This window comes from Dendrobates tinctorius, unplaced genomic scaffold (assembly GCF_039654945.1).
Source record: "Dendrobates tinctorius isolate UK_male_01 unplaced genomic scaffold, ASM3965494v1 ptg000011l, whole genome shotgun sequence".
NCBI lineage: Eukaryota > Metazoa > Chordata > Amphibia > Anura > Dendrobatidae > Dendrobates > Dendrobates tinctorius.
Window position 1 is genome coordinate 47,389,387 of NW_027361679.1, and position 21,192 is coordinate 47,410,578.

At 43.7% G+C, this 21,192-nt stretch overlaps 1 protein-coding gene across 4 annotated transcripts in view; it reads right to left on the minus strand.

Moving 5' to 3' along the window:
* CCDC158 (coiled-coil domain containing 158) overlaps window positions 1-21,192 on the minus strand; it is a 222,997-nt gene that overhangs the window by 153,515 nt on the left and 48,290 nt on the right. For all 4 annotated transcript variants that reach the window (XM_073541919.1, XM_073541905.1, XM_073541912.1 and 1 more), the window contains one exon: window positions 4,915-5,017. In XM_073541919.1, coding sequence (XP_073398020.1) covers window positions 4,915-5,017 — 103 coding nt within the window. The remainder of the gene's footprint in view (window positions 1-4,914; window positions 5,018-21,192) is intronic.

The following is a 21,192-nucleotide window of genomic DNA, read 5'->3' on the forward strand; positions in this document are numbered from 1 at the left end:
ACGGCGTTTAATACTCCAGAGGGACATTTTGAGTACCTGGTGATGCCTTTTGGGCTCACTAATGCCCCTTCTGTCTTCCAGTGCTTCATGAATGACATTTTCTGAGACTTTGTGGATAAATTTTTGATTATCTATCTGGATGATATTTTGATCTTCTCCAAGGATTGGGATTCTCATGTGGAACATGTTCGGACGGTGTTCCGGATCTTGAGGGAGAATTCCCTGTATGTCAAAGGATCGAAATGCCTTTTTGGGGTACAGAGGATTTCATTTTTGGGATTTATTTTGTCTCCGTCAACTATTGAAATGGATCCGGCCAAGGTACAGGCCATTTATGATTTTGTTCAGCCCACTTCTTTGAAGGCCCTTCAGAAGTTTTTGGGTTTTGCTAATTTTTATCGAAAATTTATAGCAAAATTTTCTAGTATTGCCAAGCCATTGACTGATCTGACTAAGAAGGGTGCTGATGTGTTGAATTGGTCTCCGGAGGCTGTTTCTTCCTTTCAGGAGCTGAAGCGAAGATTCACTTCTGCCCCGGTTTTGCGGCAACCTGATGTCTCACTCCCGTTCCAGGTAGAGGTGGACGCTTCTGAGATTGGTGCAGGAGCTGTTTTGTCCCAAAAGGATCCTGTAACATCTAAAATGAATCCCTGTGCTTTCTTTTCCCGAAAGTTCTCCCCATCTGAACGTAACTATGATGTGGGGAATCGGGAACTGTTGGCCATGAAATGGGCATTTGAGGAGTGGAGACATTGGTTGGAGGGAGCTAAACATCAAGTCGTGGTCCTCACTGACCACAAGAATTTGATTTACCTGGAGTCGGCCAAACGCTTGAACCCTAGACAGGCTAGATGGGCCTTGTTTTTTACACGTTTTGATTTTGTGGTCTCTTTTCTTCCTGGCACTAAGAATGTCAAGGCTGACACTCTTTCTAGGAGCTTCTTTGCTGATTCTCCTGTGGTGACCAAGCCTGCTACCATCTTAGGCGAAGGGGTAGTTCTTTCTGCCATCTCGCCCAATTTGAGACGTGCTCTGGAAGAGTTCCAGGAGGACAAACCTGAGCATTGTTCCAGTGGAAAGTTGTATGTTCCTGACCAGTGGAAGAAGAGAGTGATGTCTGAAGTTCATTACTCTGCATTGGCTGGTCATCCAGGTATTTTTGGTACTAGAGATCTGGTGCGTCGGTCTTTTTGGTGGCCTGCCTTGTCTCGTGATATCAGGAATTTTGTGCAGTCCTGTGGGACTTGCTCCTGGTCTAAACCTTGTTCTCGCTCTAGTGGCTTGTTGATGCCTTTGCCGGTCCCCAAGAGGCCATGGACCCATATTTCAATGGATTTCATCTCTGATATGCCTGTCTCTCAGAGAATGACTGTTATTTAGGTGATTTGTGATAGGTTCTCTAAGATGGTTCATCTTGTACCACTCCCTAAGTTGCCATCTTCTTCTGAGTTGGTGCCCCTGTTTTTGCAACAGGTGGTTCGCTTGCACGGGATTCCTGAGAACATTGTATCTGACAGGGGAGTTCAGTTTGTGTCCAAATTTTGGAGGACGTTCTGTTCCAAGCTGGGAATTCAGTTGTCCTTCTCTTCTGCGTTTCACCCTCAGACCAATGGGCAGACGGAGAGAACAAACCAGACCTTGGAGTCGTATTTGAGATGTTTTATTTCCGCTGATCAGGATGATTGGGTTTCATTTTTGCCCTTGGCCGAATTTGCTTTAAATAATAGAGCTACTTCTGCCACTTTGATGTCACCTTTTTTTTGTAACTTTGGGTTTCATCCTCGATTTTCTTCAGGGCAGGTGGAGCCTTCTGCCTGCCCAGGTGTTGACACTGTGGTGGAGAGAATGCACCAGATCTGGGACCAAGTGGTGGATAAGTTATCTCTCTCCCAGGAAAAGGCCCAGCGGTTTTCCAACCGACATAGGACCATTGGTCCCCAGTTTAAGGTGGGTGATATGGTTTGGTTATCATCAAAAAATATCGCTATGAAGGTAGCTTCTCCTAAGTTTAAGCCTAGATTTATTGGGCCTTACAAGATTTTGGAGATCATTAATCCGGTCTCTTTTCGGCTGGCTCTTCCTGTCACATTTAAAATCCATAATGTGTTTCATAAGTCCTTGTTGAAGAGGTTTGTTGAACCAGTAGTTCCTGGGGTGGCACCTCCGGACCCTATATTGGTTGAAGGTAACATGGAATATGAGGTAGAGAAGATACTGGATTCCCGTCTGGCTAGACGGAGACTCCAGTATTTGGTTAAGTGGAAGGGTTATGGTCAGGAGGATATTCCTGGGTCTCTGCCTCTGATATTCATGCCGAAAGATTGGTGCGTGCCTTTCATCGGGCTCACCCGGATCGCCCTGGTGGCATGGATGAGGGTTCGGTGACCCCTCCTCAAGGGGGAGGTACTGTTGTGAGTTCATTTTTCCCCTCACCATTGAGGTCTGATGAACTCCCTCCTCTAGTGAAAGAAGGTAGTGAGACTGATTATCAAACACCTGGGCAGCTGGATGATGACTGGGTGGCTGGAATTGACGACTGGATATAAGGCTGCCGACGCCCTTCTTCCTGGCTGGTGATTTTCCTGCTGGATTCCTGGAGACCAGTCTGATTCCTGCATCTCAAAGCTAAGTTTTTCTGCTCTTCTTTGTACTCTTCAGTTTTGTTTTTGTTTTGCCTTGTTTTTTGGGAGTTCTGCCATCCCCGGCCGGGGGTGAGCTGGATTCCATTTTTGTCTCTGATCTGTTGATATTTTGCTCTGTCTTCAGAATATACCTGAGTGCTGATATAGTCTTTTGAAGCCTAGCGACTTCAGGGCCTGTTTTTCCTATCAGTCGGTTGGCTCATTTTGATAGGGTTTTTGCGGATGGCAGACAGCAGCTTTCCTATCCTGTCCTATGTAGTTAGCTTGGGCCCCATCATTTGCTCAACCTATCTTTCTATCTGTGTTAGTGTTTTCATCTTGCTTCACCGTTATTATATGTTGGGGGCTGCCTATTGCTTTGGGGTCTGCTCTGGGGCAGTTTAGTTTTTCCCCTTTCTGTCTTTAGGCTATATAGTTCTCCGGCTGTGATTGAGGGGTCTAGGGCACTGTAGGAACCCCCCACGGCTACTGCTAGTTGTGGTGGATAGGTTCAGGGGTCTGAAATCCGATAGCTGCCAACCTCTTTGGTTTTTCTGGACTTAGCTGGTATTTTGTTTTTTCCTCCTTCGGTGACTCATCATAACAGGGCGCTAAAGCATCTTTTGAAGCGCAACTTTGGTGTGATGGTCGCCGACCTCGTGGCCGACCTCACGCTAAGATCGGGTTTCGTTTCATGAAACCAGACTTTGGCGAAAGTTGGCGACTTTTGAATTTTTTCGACCCGTTTCGCTCAACTCTACTCCTCATACCATTACTGACCCACTGCCAAACCAGTCATGCTGGAGAATGTTGCAGGCAGCAGAACATTCTCTGCGGTGTCTCCAGACTCTGTCATGTCTATCACAAGTGCTCAGTATGAACCTGCTTTCATGTGTGAAGAGCACAGGGCGTCAATGTCAAATCTGCCAAACACTGTGTTCGCTGGCAAATGCCAATCGTTCTACACGGTGTTGGGCTGTGAGCACAACCCCCATCTGTGGACATCGGGCACTCAGACCATCCTCATGGAGTCGGTTTCTAACCGTTAGTGCAGACACATGCACATTTGTGGCCTGCTGGAGGTCATTTTGCAGGGCTCTGGCAATGCTCCTCCTGTTCCTCCTTGCACAAAGGATGAGGTAGCGGTCCTGCTGCTGGGTTGTTGCCCTCCTACGGCCCCCTCCACATCTCCTGGTGTACTGGCCTGTCTCCTGGTAGCGCCTCCAGCCTCTGGACACTACGCTGACACAGCAAACCTTCTTGCCACAGCTTGCATTGATGTGCCATTCTGGATGATCTGCAATACCTGAGCCACTTGAGTGGGTTGTAGAGTCCGTCTCATGCTACCATGAGTGTGAAAAAACAACCAACATTCAAAAGTGACCAAAACATCAGCCAGAAAGCATTGGTACTGAGATGTGGTCTGTGGTCCCCACCTGCAGAACCACTCCTTTATTGAGGTTGTCTTGATAATTGCCAATAATTTCCATCTGTTGTCTATTCCATTTGCACAACAGCATGTGAAATTGATTGTCAATCAGTGTTGCTTCCTAAGTGGGCAGTTTGATTTCACAGAAGTTTGATTTGCTTGGAGTTATAGTCTGTTGTTTAAGTGTTATCTTTATTTTTTTGAGCAGTGTATATACATACAGTATACAGAGAACATCTCACTAACTGCATTCTAGTTTTCCACATAATGCCGAACATTAGGAAAGATGCATGCACATGTCTTGAAAACGTTCGGTTTCAAAGATTTCTATGTACTACAGTGTAAGACATTGCCAACAAATTCTTCTTAAAGGTGTTTTCCACTTTCAACATTTTGTAAAATTGTGTGCTTGCTGTGGTGAAAATAACAAAACCAGCTAGTATTTAACCTCCCAAACTCCACTGCTGTGTGTCCGTTGTTACTTGATGATTGTGTATAGGCTGCTGATGTAGACATCATGAGTTGCTAAGCGTATGACAGAATGAAGTGCTGTAGACATGACATCACTGCTACATCCCAGCAAAAGAGGAGGAAGCAAAAGCAATGGACACGAGAGGTTGACTACTAACAGATTTTGACATTTTTATTACGGCAAACACAATGTTTCAAATAGTTGAAAGGGGACGACCCCTTTAATTTTAATAGGTATTACACAGGTTTCCCAGGAGCAAACAAAAATAAATGCAATCAACGATCTAGCTGTCCTTGTAATGAGTCCCTTAGGCTACCCAATGTACCAGGATTTTCCGAATTTTATTTTTGCAGTCATCTTTTTACAGAGCCTCTGTGTGATTACTTTCTTACCTTGTCTTTATAAGTTTTCTTACAATTTCGCAGGTCACTTTGCAGCTGGGCAACTTTCAATTCCAAACTTGTAATATGTTCTGCTTGCTTTGCATTTTGATCTCTGATATGAAAAAAGAAAATCACACTAAGTCAAATATCTATCCCCCACATAATTTGTTTCTTTTATTGCTTTATCTGAATAGGTTCACAGTTCTCTACATATTTGTTAATAAATCCTTACAACAGTTGGAGTTCCACATACTTCATATTGTTTATATGTTAAAGGGTTATTCCCAAAATCAGAATGTGGTCTAATGTACCCATATATTTAGTAATTTATGCTAAAATAACCCATTTTTAAATCTGTCCTACTTGCACATATAACACTACTTAAAGCATGGGCGGGGAACCCACAGGCCGCAAGCAGCTGTCCTTTTCTGCGGCCCCTGGGCAGATTCCCTGTGACTGCAGTGCTCGAGCGGGCGGTTGCATTTTGTTACCCGTGGGCATCCTTTAATTGGTCCTTAGGCTGGTTTCACATTTGCGTCTTTGTGCACAGCGTTTCATCCGCATGCGTCATGCATACATGTATTTAACATGGTGTACGCAGGGACATGCGTTTGCATCAGTTTGCATGCGTTTGCATACGCATGCGTCTTTTCGCGGTGTGCAAAAGAGTCCGGCGAATGCAACATGTTGAATTTTTGGAGGCGTCAACTAAGCGCCGCCATACGCATGCGGATGATTGCGGATGGAGTGCGTCAAAACAGCGCATTCCTGTCTATGGAAATGCAAGCGTATTTTTAATGGGTTTGGCCTGGAAGTGATACACCACCTGCTAATTGCCAGCCCTATAAAAGGAAGTGTGGACACTGCAAGGCCATTACTCTCTGGCCTCTGTGGATGTGAGCATCAGCCTGATATTTAAGTATGGAACCTTTGAAAATGTCTATCTCTGCAGTCTTTACTCTGTACTAATTTTTTTTCTATTCCTTGTAGACTGTCTGCTGCTTCGGTCCCTCTGCTGCGGTCCTGCTGCTCTGGTCCTTCTGCTGTGGTCCTCTTGCTCTGGTCCTGCTGCTCCAGCCTGCTGCTCTGGTCCTTCTGCTCTGGTCCTGCTGCTCCGGTCCTTCTGCTCTGGTCCTGCTGCTCCGATCCTTCTGCTCGGTCCTGCTGCTCTGGTCCTTCTGCTGCGGTCCTGCTGCTCCTGTCCTGCTGATGCTGCCGTCCCTGTTGCTGTGTGCTGCCTGACTGCTGCTCTGTTGGACTACTGCCTGTAATGTAAGTATTGGTGTCTTTTTTTGGCTCTTAACAAGTTTAATTTTTCTTCTCTTTTTTTATGTAGTGTTTCACTTGACTGCTGCCTGCGATTACAACATGTCCTCAAGTGAATCATCCCAGGGTGGACGTGACAGTGATTATGTAAGCACATTTGATATACTGTTTGGTATGTATTGACTGTCAATAGTACAGTCATGGCCAAAAGTATTGACACCCCTGCAATTCTGTCAGATAATACTCAGTTTCTTCCTGAAAATAATTGCAAACACAAATTCTTTGGTATTATTATCTTCATTTAATTTGTCTTAAATGAAAAAACACAAAAAGAATTGTCCTAAAGCCAAATTGGATATAATTCCACACCAAACATAACAAAGAGGGTGGACAAAAGTATTGGCACTGTTTGAAAAATCATGTGATGCTTCTCTAATTTATGTAATTAACAGCACCTGTAACTTACCTGTGGCACCTAACAGGTGTTGGCAATAACTAAATCACACTTGCAGCCAGTTAACATGGATTAAAGTTGACTCAACCTCTGTCCTGTGTCCTTGTGTGTACCACATTGAGCATGGAGAAAAGAAAGAAGACCAAAGAACTGTCTGAGGACTTGAGAAACCAAATTGTGAGGAAGCATGAGCAATTTCAAGGCTACAAGTCCATCTCCAAAGACCTGAATGTTCCTGTGTCTATCGTGCACAGTGTCATCAAGAAGTTTAAAGCCCATGGCACTGTGGCTAACCTCCCTAGATGTGGCCGGAAAAGAAAAATTGACAAGAGATTTCAACGCAAGATTGTGCGGATGTTGGATAAAGAACCTCCACTAACATCCAAACAAGTTCAAGCTGCCCTGCAGTCCGAGGGTACAACGGTGTCAACCCGTACAATCCATCGGCGTCTGAATGAATAGGGACTGTATGGTAGGAGACCCAGGAAGACTCCACTTCTTACCCCGAGACATAAAAAAGCCAGGCTGGAGTTTGCCAAAACTTACCTGAAAAAGCCTAAAACATTTTGGAAGAATGTTCTCTGGTCAGATGAGACAAAAGTAGAGCTTTTAGGGCAAAAGCATCAACATAGAGTTTACAGGAGAAAAAAGAGGCATTCAAAGAAAAGTACACGGTCCCTACAGTCAAACATGGCGGAGGTTCCCTGATGTTTTGGGGTTGCTTTGCTGCCTCTGGCACTGGACTGCTTGACCGTGTGCATGGCATTATGAAGTCTGAAGACTACCAACAAATTTTGCAGCATAATGTAGGGCCCAGTGTGAGAAAGTTGGGTCTCCCTCAGAGGTCATGGGTCTTCCAGCAGGACAATGACCCAAAACACACTTCAAAAAGCACTAGAAAATGGTTTGAGAGAAAGCACTGGAGACATCTAAGGTGGCCAGCAATGAGTCCAGACCTGAATCCCATAGAACACCTGTGGAGAGATCTAAAAATGGCAGTTTGGAGAAGGCACCCTTCAAATATCAGGGACCTGGAGTAGTTTGCCAAAGAAGAATGGCTAAAATTCCAGCAGAGCATTGTAAGAATCTCATTGATGGTTACCGGAAGCGGTTGGTCGCAGTTATTTTGGCTAAAGGTTGTGCAACCAAGTATTAGGCTGAGGGTGCCAATACTTTTGTCCGGCCCATTTTTGGAGTTTTGTGTGAAATGATCAATGTTTTGCTTTTTGCTTCATTCTCTTTTGTGTTTTTTCATTTAAGACAAATTAAATGAAGATAATAATACCAAAGAATTTGTGTTTGCAATCATTTTCAGGAAGAAACTGAATATTATCTGACAGAATTGCAGGGGTGTCAATACTTTTGGCCATGACTGTATATATGCACCCAGGATCGCCTGTGATGTTTATGTTGCAGCCCCTCCTGTAATCTCTATATGACCACAGCCCATCCTGTGATGTCTATTTACCTATCCTATGATGTTTAAATGCCCCCAGCTCGTGATGTGATGCGTATATGCCCTCAGCATCTCTTCTGATGTGTCTATGTCCCCTATGTCTGTGTCTCCTATGATGAATATATCCAAAAAGCCCCACCTGTGATGTACACACGTGGTCAAAATTGTTGGTACCACTCATTTAATGACAGAAAACCCCACAATGGTGACAGAAATAACTTGAATCTAACAAAAGTAATAATAAATAAAATATCTATGAAAATGAACAAATTAAAGTCAGATATTGCATTTTAACCATGCTTCCAAAGAATTAAAAAAAAAAATAAAACTCATGAAATAGGCCTGGACAGAAATGATGGTACCCCTGAAAATAATGTAACAAAACGGACATGTTAAATCAAGGCGTGTCCACTAATTATCACCACAGGTACCTACAATCTTGGAATCAGTGAGTGGTCCTGCATAGAGGGCACAGATATTCACTGTGCTGTTTGGTGACATGGTGTGTATCACACTCAACATGGACCAGAGGAAGCAAAGGAAAGAGTTGTCGCAGGAGATTAGTTAGAAAATTATAGACAAACATGTTAAAGTGCACCTGCCACATATTTTGGCCACTATAAGATGCGGCCACTGCCTTCCAGGGCTTATCTACAGCATTCTATAATGCTGTAGATAAGCCACCGGTTCGACCTGCAAGATAAGAAAAATAAGTTTTATTATACTCACCCGGGGGGTGGTCCGATCCGGTCAGATGGATGTTGCAGGTCCAGGTCCAGCGCCTCCCATCTTCTTGTGATGCTGTCCTCCTGCTTACTTCATCGCTCCCGGCATCGCACTTCTTGGCAGGCGTACTTCTCTGCTCTGTTGAGGGCAGAGCAAAGCACTGCATCGCGCAGGCGCTGGGCCTCTCTGACTTTTCTCGGTGCCTACACACTATAGTACTTTGCTCTGCCATCTACAGGGCAGAGAAGTACACCTGCGCAGAAGTGCGATGCCAGGAGTGAGGAAGCAAGCAGGAGGGCGGCGGTGCAAGAAGATGGGAGGCACCTGACCCGGATCTGCGACACCCATCGGACTGGACCGCCCCCCTGGGTGAGTATAATAAAACTTATTTTTCCTATCTTTCAGGTCGGACCGGGGGCTTATCTACAGGATTATAGAATGCTGTAGATAAGCCCTGAAAGGCAATGGTCGCATCTTATAACTACCAAAACAGGTAACAGGTGCACTTTAAAGGTAAAAGTTATAGGACCATCTCCAAGCAGATTGATGTTCCTGTGACTACAGTTGCACATATTATTCAGAAATTTAAGCTCCATGGGACTGTAGCCAACCTCCCTGGACGTGGCCGTAGGAGGGAAATTGATGACAAATTGAAGAGACGTAAAATACAAATGGTAACAAAAGAGTCCAGAAAAACTTCTAAACAAATTAAAGGTGAACTTCAAGCTCAAGGAACATCAGTGGCAGAGCGTACCATCCTTCATTGTATGAGCCAAAGTGGACTTCATGGGAGACGACCAAGGAGGGCACCATTGTTGAAAAAAAAAATCATAAAAAATCCAGACTGGAATTTGCCAAACTACATGCTGACAAGCCACAAAGCTTCTGGGAGAATGTCCTATGGATAGATGAGATGAGATGAGATGAGATGAGAAAGAAGGATTTGGGGGATATGTCAAAAGTAAAAGTCAAAGATTTTTACAGGATGAAAATGATGAAATGGTAAGACAGGATGTTGAGAAGGCCGAACTTTTAAATTCCTATTTTGCATCTGTTTTCTTTCAGAAAGGAAATGTAACATCAACTGTTCTTCACTGTCCTATTAAGGGAATAGAAGAATCCAGGATATCTATAAACAGAAAGATAGTGAGGAAACACTTAGCTAACCTAAATGAATTCAAGTCTCCAGGTCCAGATGAATTACACCCCAGAGTACTGAAGGAGATAGCAGAATAAATTTTTGAACCCCTCTCCATAATCTTTGAAAATTCTTGGAGAACAGGAGAAGTCCCAGAAGACTGGAGAAGAGCAAATGTTGTTCCTATCTTCAAAAAGGGGAAGGAGATGGACCCAGGCAACTATAGGCCGGTGAGTCTGACTTCTATGCCAGGAAAGATCTTTGAACAAATTATTAAACAAAATGTATGTCAGTACCTGGATAAGAATGAAGTGATAAACAGAGTCAGCATGGGTTTGTAACTAATAAGTCATGTCAGACTAACTTAATTTCCTTCTATGATGGAATCACTGATTGGGTGGATCAAGGAAATGCTGTAGATATAATATATCTTGACTTCAGCAAAGCATTTGACAAAGTATCTCACACAATCCTTATTGAAAAAATGACTAGGTATGGAATGGACAAGGCAACTGTTAGGTGGATTCATAACTGGCTTAGTGATCGGACCCAAAGAGTGGTCGTAAATGTCTGCACATCCAGTTGGAAGAATGTCTCAAGTGGGGTAACACAGGGCTCTGTCCTGGGCCCTGTATTGTTCAACATCTTTATCAACGATTTAGATGAAGGAACTGAGGGTAAACTGATTAAATTTGCTGATGACACAAAGCTAGGAGGGATACCTAATACTAGAGAAGAGAGAGAGAGGACTCAAAAAGATATAAATAAACTGGAGCAGTGGGCAGCAACTAACAGAATGGTTTTTAACAGGGAAAAATGCAAAGTACTACATCTGGGCAATAAAAATGAAAAAAACATATACAGAATGGGAGGAATAGGGCTAAGCAACAGCACATGTGAAAAAGACTTGGGTATACAAATAGATCACTGACTGAATATGAGTCAACAGTGTGATGCAGCAGCAAAAAAGGCAAATGCAATTCTAGGATGTATTAACAGAAGCATACAGTTTAGATCACATGAAGTCATTATTGCCCTCTACTCCTCTTTGGTCAGACCTCATCTGGAATACTGTGTCCAGTTTTGGACACCACATTTTAAAAAAGACATCAACAAACTGGAGCAAGTTCAGAAAAGAGCCACCAGAATGGTGACAGGTCTGCAAACCCTGTCTTATGAGGAAAGGCTGCAGGATTTGGGAATGTTTAGTTTGCAAAAGAGAAAACTGAGAGGAGACTTAATAGCTGTCTACAAATATCTAAAGGGCTGTCACATTGTAGAAGGATCATCTTTATTCTCATTTGCACAAGGAAAGACTAGAAGCAATGGGATGAAACTGAATGGGAGGAGACACAGATTAGATATTAGAAAAAACTTTTTTGACAGTGGTGAGTTCTCCTTCAATGGAAGTCTTCAAACAGAGGCTGGACAGACATCTGACTGGGATGATTTAGCGAATCCTGCTTTGAGCAGGGGGTTGAACCAGATGGCCCAGGAGGTCCCTTCCAACTCTACGATTCAATGATTCTATGAAAAATTGAATTTTTTGGTAAGGCACATCGCTCTATGTTCACAGATCCAAAAATGAAGCATATGAAGAAAAGAGCACTGTCTCTACTGTGAAACATGGAGGAGGCTCTGTTATGTTCTGGGGCTGCTTTGCTGCATGTGGCACAGGGTGTCTACAATCTGTGCAGGGTACAAAGAAATCTCAAGACTATCAAGGGATTCTAGAGAGGAATGTGATTCTCAGTGTCAGAAAGCTTGGTGTCAGTCGCAGGTCATGGGTCTTGCAACAGGATAATGACCCAAAACACACAGCTAAAAACACCCAAGAATGGCTAAGACGAAATAATAATAATAATCATTATTTTTATATAGCGCTAACATATTCCGCAGCGCTTTACAGTTTGCACACATTTTCATCACTGTCCCTGATGGGGCTCACAATCTAAATTCCCTATCAGTATGTCTTTGGAGTGTGGGAGGAAACCGGAGTACCCGGAGGAAACCCACGCAAACACGGGGAGAACATACAAACTCCTTGCAGATGTTGTCCTTGGTGGGATTTGAACCACTGAGCCACCGTGGACTATTCTTAAGTGGCCTTCTATTAGCCCTGACCTAAATCTTATTGAGCATCTTTGGAAAAAGTTGAAACATGCCGTCTGGAAAAGGCAACCTTCAAACACGAGACAACTGGAGCTGTTTGCTCTTGAGGAGTGGGCCAAATACCTGTCTAGAGGTACAGAAGTCTCATTGACAGTTACAGGAATCGTTTGATTGCAGTGATTGCCTCAAAAGGTTGTACAACAAAATATTAAGATAAGAGTACCATCATTTCTGTCCAGGCCTATTTCATGAGTTATTAACTCAGCCCCTCCTGTGATGTATATGCTCCCAGCACCTCCTATGATGCATGTGCCCCCAGCCCCTCCTATGATGTCCCCAGCGTCTCCTATGATGTATATCCCCAGAGCCCCTCCTGTGATGTATTTACCCCAGCCCCTCCTATGATGTATATTACCTCAGCCCCTACTGTGATGTATATGCTGCCAGCCCCTCCAGTGATGTGTATATGCCCCCAGACCATCGTGCAATGTATATGCCCTCAGTGTCTCCTGTGATGTCTATATGGCCCCAGCATCTCCTGTGTTCAGAATTTACTACTGCGAGTTCTTTTCAAAATGTATCACAAAGAGTTGACTCTAGACCAACGCAAACCTGAAAAAGCAGCTATGAGTAGTAAAATCATCATTACTATCATCATATGTCTTACCAAAGAAAAGCAGCTCCAGTCATCACATTAGGGGTGAGTTAATTAATTGATTGACCAAATATAAAATAATACATTTTGTAACTGATAATTTCTTATGGCCTTCGAATAATAGTATAAATAACCAAATGGACACAGGCAAAAAAAGTTCCTCACCCCTGTTCTAAAGGATGACCTTTCAGGCATTATTTAACATCCAGATGCATCAGCAGAGCAGCATTTGCAGTTTCAATATACTGATTAGTTAGCAAAAGGCAACAAATAAAGCTCACATTGTGTCTCAGATCTACCCTGCCAAGCATTTACAAGTTCAGTTGGGAGTAATTGTAGGAGAGTTTAGCTCTTCTAGGAACCAGTTAACAATTATGTAAATCCACATAGGCAGAGACAGTGGTATGTAAAAGTTTGGGCACCCCTGGTCAAAATTACTGCTCAAAAAAATCCAAATTCCCCTCTCCCTCCTGAGCTGCAGTGTGCCTAAACCATATTTCGCATCCACAAGTTTAACAATTCTGTAGTGATGGTAGACTGCCTAATTTACAGGTACATATCTCCAGAAACATGAGCTAGGCATCACGTACTGGTCACTACAACTTACTGGGCACTACAATAGCAGTTTGCAATTTTCACTCAGCAAAATCCACTGCTTCTTGAAAACACCCGTGGAGTCAAAATCATCACTACAACTGTAAGTTAAATTCCCAAAAAGGTATAATTTCCAAAATGGGGCCATATATGGGGGAGTTTCTGCTGCTCTGGCACTTCAGGGGCTCTGCCAATGTAACATGGCACCCTCAAACCATTCCAGCAAAATTGGAACTCCAATATGGCCCTTCTTCCCGTCTGAGCTTTGCAATGTGCCTCAAAACTAGTTTTCGACCACATTTGAGGAATCAGCGTACCCAGTACTCAACAAATTTTGGGATCCATTTTCTCCTGCTATCCTTGTGAAAATGAAGAAATTGGAGCAAAACAACAGTTTTGGGGGTAAAAAAAAGTTTTCATTTTCACAGATCAGCACTTTTAAAATGCTGTGAAGCACGTGGAGGTACAAGGTACTCACCACACATCTATATAAAATCCTTGAGGGGTCTAGTTTCCATAATGGAGTCACTTGTGGGGGTTTTCAACTGTTTAGGCACACAAAACACGAAATGACACCCGCACACAATTCTATCAAAGTCTGCATTCCAAAACGTCACTCCTTCCTTTCTGAGTCATTCTGTGCACCCAAATAGTAGTTTTCTCCCATATAGGGGGAATTGGCGTACTTCAGGTGAAATTGCACAACAAATGGTATGGTAAAATTTTTCCTGTTACCCTTGTGAAAATAAAAAAGTTGGGGCTAAATTAACTTTTTTGTGAGAAAATGTGATTTTTTATTTTCTCAGCTCAACGTTGTAAACTTCTGTGAAGCACCTGGGGGTTCAAGGTGGTCACCGTATATCTAGATAAGTTCCTTGAGGGGGTCTAGTTTCCAAAATTTGGCCACTTGTCAGGGGTTTCCACTATTAAGGCACCCCAGGGGCTCTCCAAAAGGATCATGATTCATGACGTTTGCTTTCTATCTCAGCCAATTTTGCGTTCAAAATATCAAATGGTGATCCTTCCCTTGCGAGCCCTGCCATGCGCCAAAACTGTACTTTTCTCCCACATATGGAGTACCAGCGTGATCAGGAGTAATTGTACAACTAATTTTGGGGTCCATTTTCTCCTGTTTCTCTTGTGAAAATAAAGAAATTTGGGTAAAGTAAAATGTTTGTGAAAGAAAAGTTAAATGTTCACTTTTTCCTTATAAATTCCTGTGAATTCCACCTGAAGGGTTAATAGACTTTTTGATAGTGGTTTTGAGCACCTTGAGGGGTGCAGTTTTTAGAATGGTATCACTTTGGATTATTTTGTGCCATATAGGCAAAGTCTCTTCAAATGTGATGTGATCCCTAAAATAATGGTTTTGTGAATTTTGCTTGAAAAATTAGAAATTGCTTTAAAAAATTGTGCTTATGTAAAGTAGACATGTAGTAAATATTATTTATTAACTACTTTGTGTGACATAAGTCTCTGATTTAAGGGCATAAAAATTTGAAAATTGCAAAATTTTAAAAATTTTCGCCAAATTTCCGATTTTTTCACAAACAAATGCAAATCATAGCGAAGAAGTTTTACCGCTATCATGAAGTCCAAAATGTCATGGAAAAACACTCTCAGAATCAGTGGCATCTGTTGTAGCGTTCTAGAGTTATTACCTCATAAAGTGACTCTGGTCAGAACTGTGAAATTTGGCCTGGTCATGAAGGTGCAAACAGGCTTGGGGGTAAAGGGGTTAAACATGGGGGTGGATCAATCATGTTTTGGGGTTGTGTTGCGGCCAAAGGTGGGGAAACATTTCACGGGTTTAAGGAAGAATGGATTCCATGAAATTTTAACAAATTCTTGATGAAAACATAACATACGGTATGTAAAAAAGCTGAAGTTGATGGCTTCTATAAATTGATAATGATCCTAAACACACATTAAACTCCCCAATAGAATACCTCAAAAGGCACAAGCTGAAGGTTTTACAACGGCCTTCATAGTCCCCTGATCTGAACATCATTGAAAATATGGGGCTAGACCTCAGTGCATGCAAAACGACCCAGGAATCTCACAGAACTGGAAGAATTTTCCAAGGAAGAATCGATGAAAATCCCTCAAACAAGAATGGACATACTCTTGGATGGCTACAAAAAGCATTTACAAGCTCTGATACATTTAAAAGCGGATGCTACTAGGTACTAACCATGCAAGGTGCCCAAACTTTTGCACTGTCCCATTTTCCTTTTTGCAATTATTAAATGTAAAAGATTACAATGTATATCTATTTTTTGGCTAAAATACAAAGGATATGTGTCATCTTTATCTTTAGCCCTTTTATAGATAATTTAATCTTCAACTTGCTTAACTGTTTACAATAAAAGTAATTTTGACCAGGGGTGCTCCAACTTTTACATGCCACAGAGAGAGAGAGCAGAGAGTGCAAAGAAGCAAAGGTCAAATCCACACTTAGATTAGCTTGAACACAGGAACACAGGAGAGGGGGAGAGGTAACTGCAGCATTATGGTTTCATAACTGACTGTAGCCTAGGATCACTGAGTGACAACTCAGCCGCCGTATGGAATCTGGAGTGTGTTGGACTGTTGGTTGTGTGAGTGAGAGTCCAGTCATCCAATCTGATCCTGATTAGTGCTTGGCTGTCAGCATTTTGATTGACAGCCCTGCTGCTCTATCTGATTTAGTCTGTGGGCATTTCCTCAGGTACTGTACTTCTTTAACCCCTTTCTGACATCAGACGTACTATCCCGTCCATGGGACCTGGGCCCCTATGCCCATGGACGGGATAGTACGTCTACCGCGATCAGCGGCGCCCACGTGGTGAGCGCCGCTGATCGCGGCCGGGTGTCAGCTGATTATCACAGCTGACACCCGGCACAATGTGTCAGGGGCGGTCATGGACCGCCCCCGACACGTTAACCCCTTGCACACCGCGATCAAACACGATCGCGGTGTACCGGGAGTTAAAGGGAAGCATCGGCAGGGAGGGGGCTCCCTCCGTGCTTCCCTGAGCCCCCCACGGCAGCGCAATGTGCAGCGCTGCTGCGGGGGGCTCCTTTCCTGCAGGCCCCTGAATCCAAGATGGCGACGGGGGCCTTCGGGGGCCTGCAGGAAGCTGGCTTCCTCAATGCCTGCAAAGCGCAGGCATGAGGAAGCCTTCGGCACTGCCTGTGACAGATCGCTGATCTGTCACAGTGATCTGTAATGTGACATGTAATAAAGTAAAAAAAAATAAAAAAAAAGTGTAAAAATAATTTTAAAAAAATCGCTAAATAAATTAGAAAAAAAAAAAAAAAATATTCCCCAATAAATTCATTTTTTGAAAAAAAAAAAAAAAAGTACACATATTAGGTATCGCCCTATAAAACTATCCCATTAGTTAACCCCTTTAGCGAACCCCTTAAAAAATAAAAATAAAAAACGAAGCAAAAAATAATGATTTATTATCATACCGCCAAACAAAAAGTGTAATAACGCGCGATCAAAAAGACGCATATAAATATCCATGGTACCGCTGAAAACGTCATCTTGTCCCGCAAAAAACGAGCTGCCACACAGCATCATCAGCGAAAAAGTAAAAAAGTTATAGCTCGCAGAATAAAGCGATGCAAAAATAATTATTTTTTATATAAAATAGTTTTCATTGCATAAAACCGACAAAACATAAAAAAACGACCTAAATAAGGTATCGCTGTAACCGTACTGACCCGAAGAATAAAACCGCTTTATCAATTTTACCGCACGCGGAACGGTGTAAACGCACTCCCCCAAAAGAAATTCATGAAACGCTGGTTTTTGTTCATTCTGCGTCCCAAAAATCGGAATAAAAAGCGATAAAAAAATGTCACGCACCCGAAAATGGTACCGATAAAAACGTCAACTCGTCCCGCAAAAAATAAGACCTCACATGACTTGGTGGGTCAAAATACGGAAAAATTATAGCTCTCAATATGTGGTGATGCAAAAACTATTTTTACAATAAAAAGCGTCTTTTAGCGTGCGACAGCTGCCAAACATAAAAACCGCCATAAATAGTAAATCAAACCCCCCGTTATCACCCCCTTAGTTAGGGAAAAATAATAAAATAAAAAAAATGTATTTATTTCCATTTTTCCATTAGGGTTAGGGTTAGGGTTAGGGCTAGGGTTAGGGTTAGGGTTAGGGCTAGGGTTAGGGTTAGGGCTAGGGTTAGGGTTAGGGTTAGGGCTAGGGTTAGGGCTGAGATTAGGGTTAGGGGTGTGTTGGGGTTCGGGTTGGAGTTAGAATTGGAGGTTTCCACTGTTTGGGCACATCAGGGGCTCTCCAAATGCAACATTGCGTCTGATCTCAATTCCAGCCAATTCTGAGTTGAAAAAGTCATATGGTGCTCCTTCCCTTCCAAGCTCTGCCATGCGCCCAAACAGTGTTTTACCCCCACATGTAGGGTATCAGCCTACTCAGGACAAATTGCAAAACAATTTTTGGGGTCCAATTTCTCCTGTTACCCTTAGGAAAATAAAAAATTGGGGGAAAAAATATCATTTTTGTGGAAAAAAATGATTTTTTTATTTTCTCGTCCGAGCGTTATAAACTTCTGTGAAGCACTTGGGGGTTCAAAGTGCTCACCACACATCTAGATAAGTTCCGTGGGGGGGTCTAGTGTCCAAAATGGGGTCACTTGTGGGGAGTTTCAATAGTTTAGGTACATCAGGGACTCTCCAAACGCACATGACACCTGCAGACCATTCCATCAAAGTCTGCATTCCAAAACGTCACTGCTTCCCTTCCGAGCCCCGACGTGTGTCCATACAGTAGTTTTCTCCCACATATGGGGTGTCAGCATACTCATGACAAATTGGACAACAACTTTTGGGGTCCAATTTCTCCTGTTACCCTTGGGAAAATGAAAAAATTGGGGACTAATTGATCATGTTTGTGGAAAAAATACGATTTTTTTATTTTCATGCCCGGGCATTATAAACTTCTGTGAAGCCGTTGCGGGTTCAAAGTGCTCCCCACACATCTAGATAAATTCCTTTGGGGTTCTCGTTTCCAAAATGGGTCATTTGTGGGTGTTTCCACTGTTTAGGTACATTAGGGGCTCTCCAAAGGCAACATGACACCCGCAGACCATTCCATCAAAGTCTGCATTCCAAAACGTCACTACTTCCCTTCCGAGCCCTGACGTGTGTCCATACAGTAGTTTTCTCCCACATATGGGGTGTCAGCGTACTCAGGACAAATTGGACAACAACTTTTGGGGTTCAATTTCTCCTGTTACCCTTGGGAAAATAAAAAAATTGGGGACTAATTGATCATGTTTGTGGAAAAAACCACCATGGTTACTTACCGGTAGCCGGTTTTTCCGGAACCCATGACAGCACCACCTGAGAGAGGGATCCGCCCCGCCAGGACAGGAACCTACTGAGACATAAGGGGCGGCACCTCTCCCCCGCTTCAGTTGGGTTACAGAGCATTGAGAGGACTTCCCGGTTAGTTACATGTTTAATCCAACACCACAACACTCAAAACACCCTACTAATTGTGCACACCCATACAGTGAAAAAGGGGGGGAATGTACGGGTGCTGTCATGGGTTCCGGAAAAACCGGCTACCGGTAAGTAACCATGGTGGTTTTCCCTTCACCCATGACAGCACCACCTGAGAGATTTTTGGAGACTTCGAAACACCTTAGGGAGGGACCACCGCTTGCAGCACCCTTCTACCAAAGGTTAAGTCAGCAGAGGAGGATAGATTTAATCTATAGTGCTTAAAGAAGGTTGAAGGTGAGGCCCAGGTAGCGGCCTTACAAGTCTGTTCGATTGATACCTCTGCCTTTTCAGCCCAGGAGGTCGCCACGGCTCTGGTGGAATGAGCCTTGATGCCGTCAGGAATCGGGATACCACTAGCTGAATAGGCTACACTAATGGCTTCCCTAATCCATCTAGCAATAGTCCCTTTTGAAACCCCATAGCCTTTCCTGGCACCCTGAAAAGCTACGAATAGGGACTGTGACCTCCTCCACTGGCTAGTGGCAGATATATATTCTACGAGAGCCCTTTTAACATCCAGACTATGGAATTTTTCCTCCCCCAGATTTTTTGGATTTTCGCAAAAGGATGGAAGGACAATTTCCTGACCCCGATGGAAATCTGATACTACCTTGGGCAGATAACTGGGGTCTGTTCTTAAAACTACCCTATCCTGAAAGACTTGCGTGTAAGGAGGATTTACTGAGAGAGCCTGTAAGTCGCTTATCCTGCGGGCTGATGTGAGGGCTACTAACAGGATTGTTTTTAGGGTCAAGAACTTTAGGGGTAGCTGATGTAATGGCTCATACGGATCTTTTGTAAGGGCTTCTAACACCAGGTTTAAATCCCAGGGGGCTATTCTGGGTATTGGAATAGGCTTAGCTCTATGGCAGGATTTAATAAATCTGGCTATCCACCTATCTGATGCCAGTTTGCAATTGTAGAGCGCCCCTAGTGCCGACACCTGAACCTTAAGTGTGTTTACTGCTAACCCCATCTGCAACCCAGATTGTAAGAACTCTAGGATGGCCCTAATCGGGGGTTCTTTTCCTAACGGCTTACCCAAGAACTGTAGGAACTTATCCCATGTTCTGCCGTAGATGTTAGTAGTCACCGGTTTCCTGCTTTTTAGCAGTGTGGCCACCAGCCCAGGGGAGAACCCCCTATCCATTAAAAGCGACCTTTCAAATTCCACGCCGTCAGATGGAATCCTTTGACCTGAGCGTGCAATATTGGACCCTGAGCTAGTAGGTCCAGGATTTCTGGCAGAACCCATGGATCGGAGAGGGACATCTTCCGTAGCAGAGCAAACCAGGGCCTTTTTGGCCAGAATGGAGCTATTAGAATCACCCTGGCTTGATCGTTTCTGATTTTTCTTACCACAGTTGGGATCAGAGCTACTGGGGGGAACACGTAAGCCAGTCTGAAGTTCCACTGGATGTGCAACGAGTCCACTGCCCATGGATTTTCCCTCGGGTTTAGAGAGCAGAACCTTTCTGTTTGCCTGTTGTGCTTGTTTGCAAAGAGGTCTATCACCGGTTCCCCCCAAAGCTGAATTATCTTTTGAAAAATGGACCGGTTTAGCGCCCATTCTCCTTGCCTCAGGGTATTGCGACTCAGGAAATCTGCCTCTATGTTTTCTGCCCCTTTTATGTGTAGGGCTGTCACGGAGTGTAGGTGTTCCTCTGCACTGTTCAGAATGTCTGTTGCTGCTTCCATTAAGGAGTGTGATTTTGTCCCACCTTGGTGGTTGATGTATGCCACTGCTACCTTGTTGTCTGACATGATGCGTACGTCTCGACCCTGGAGTAGCGGAATGAAGTGGCTTAGGGCCTTGCCCACTGCCCACAGTTCTCTCAGGTTGGAGGATGCCTTCCTTTCTTGAGGTGTCCAGGAACCCTGACCTATGAGGCCCCTTAGGTGTGCCCCCCACCCCGAGGAGCTTGCATCTGTTAAAATTATATCTGTCGCCTGTCTGTCCCATGGTATTCCTAAGGTCAGATTTGTCCCGTTCAACCACCAGTTGAGAGAGTCTCTGGTTTTTGAGGAAAGCTCCAGCTTCCCTTCCAAACGCCCTCTTAGCGATCTTTGTGCTCTTAGTATCTCCCCCTGGAGTTGCCGGGTGTGAAACTGAGCCCACCTGACCGCCGGAATACAGGATGTTAGGGTACCTAGTAGGGACATTGCTTTTCTTAATGTCATACATGGTTGGTTTCGGCCCGCCAAGGCCAGATTTTGTACCTTCTCTATCTTGGACTCTGGGAGCAGACACTCTTGCCTTTCTGAGTCCAGTATAAATCCTAGGAAGGTCTGTTTCTTTAGGGGTTGTAATTTCGATTTTTTGAAATTGACTATCCACCCTAATTCTT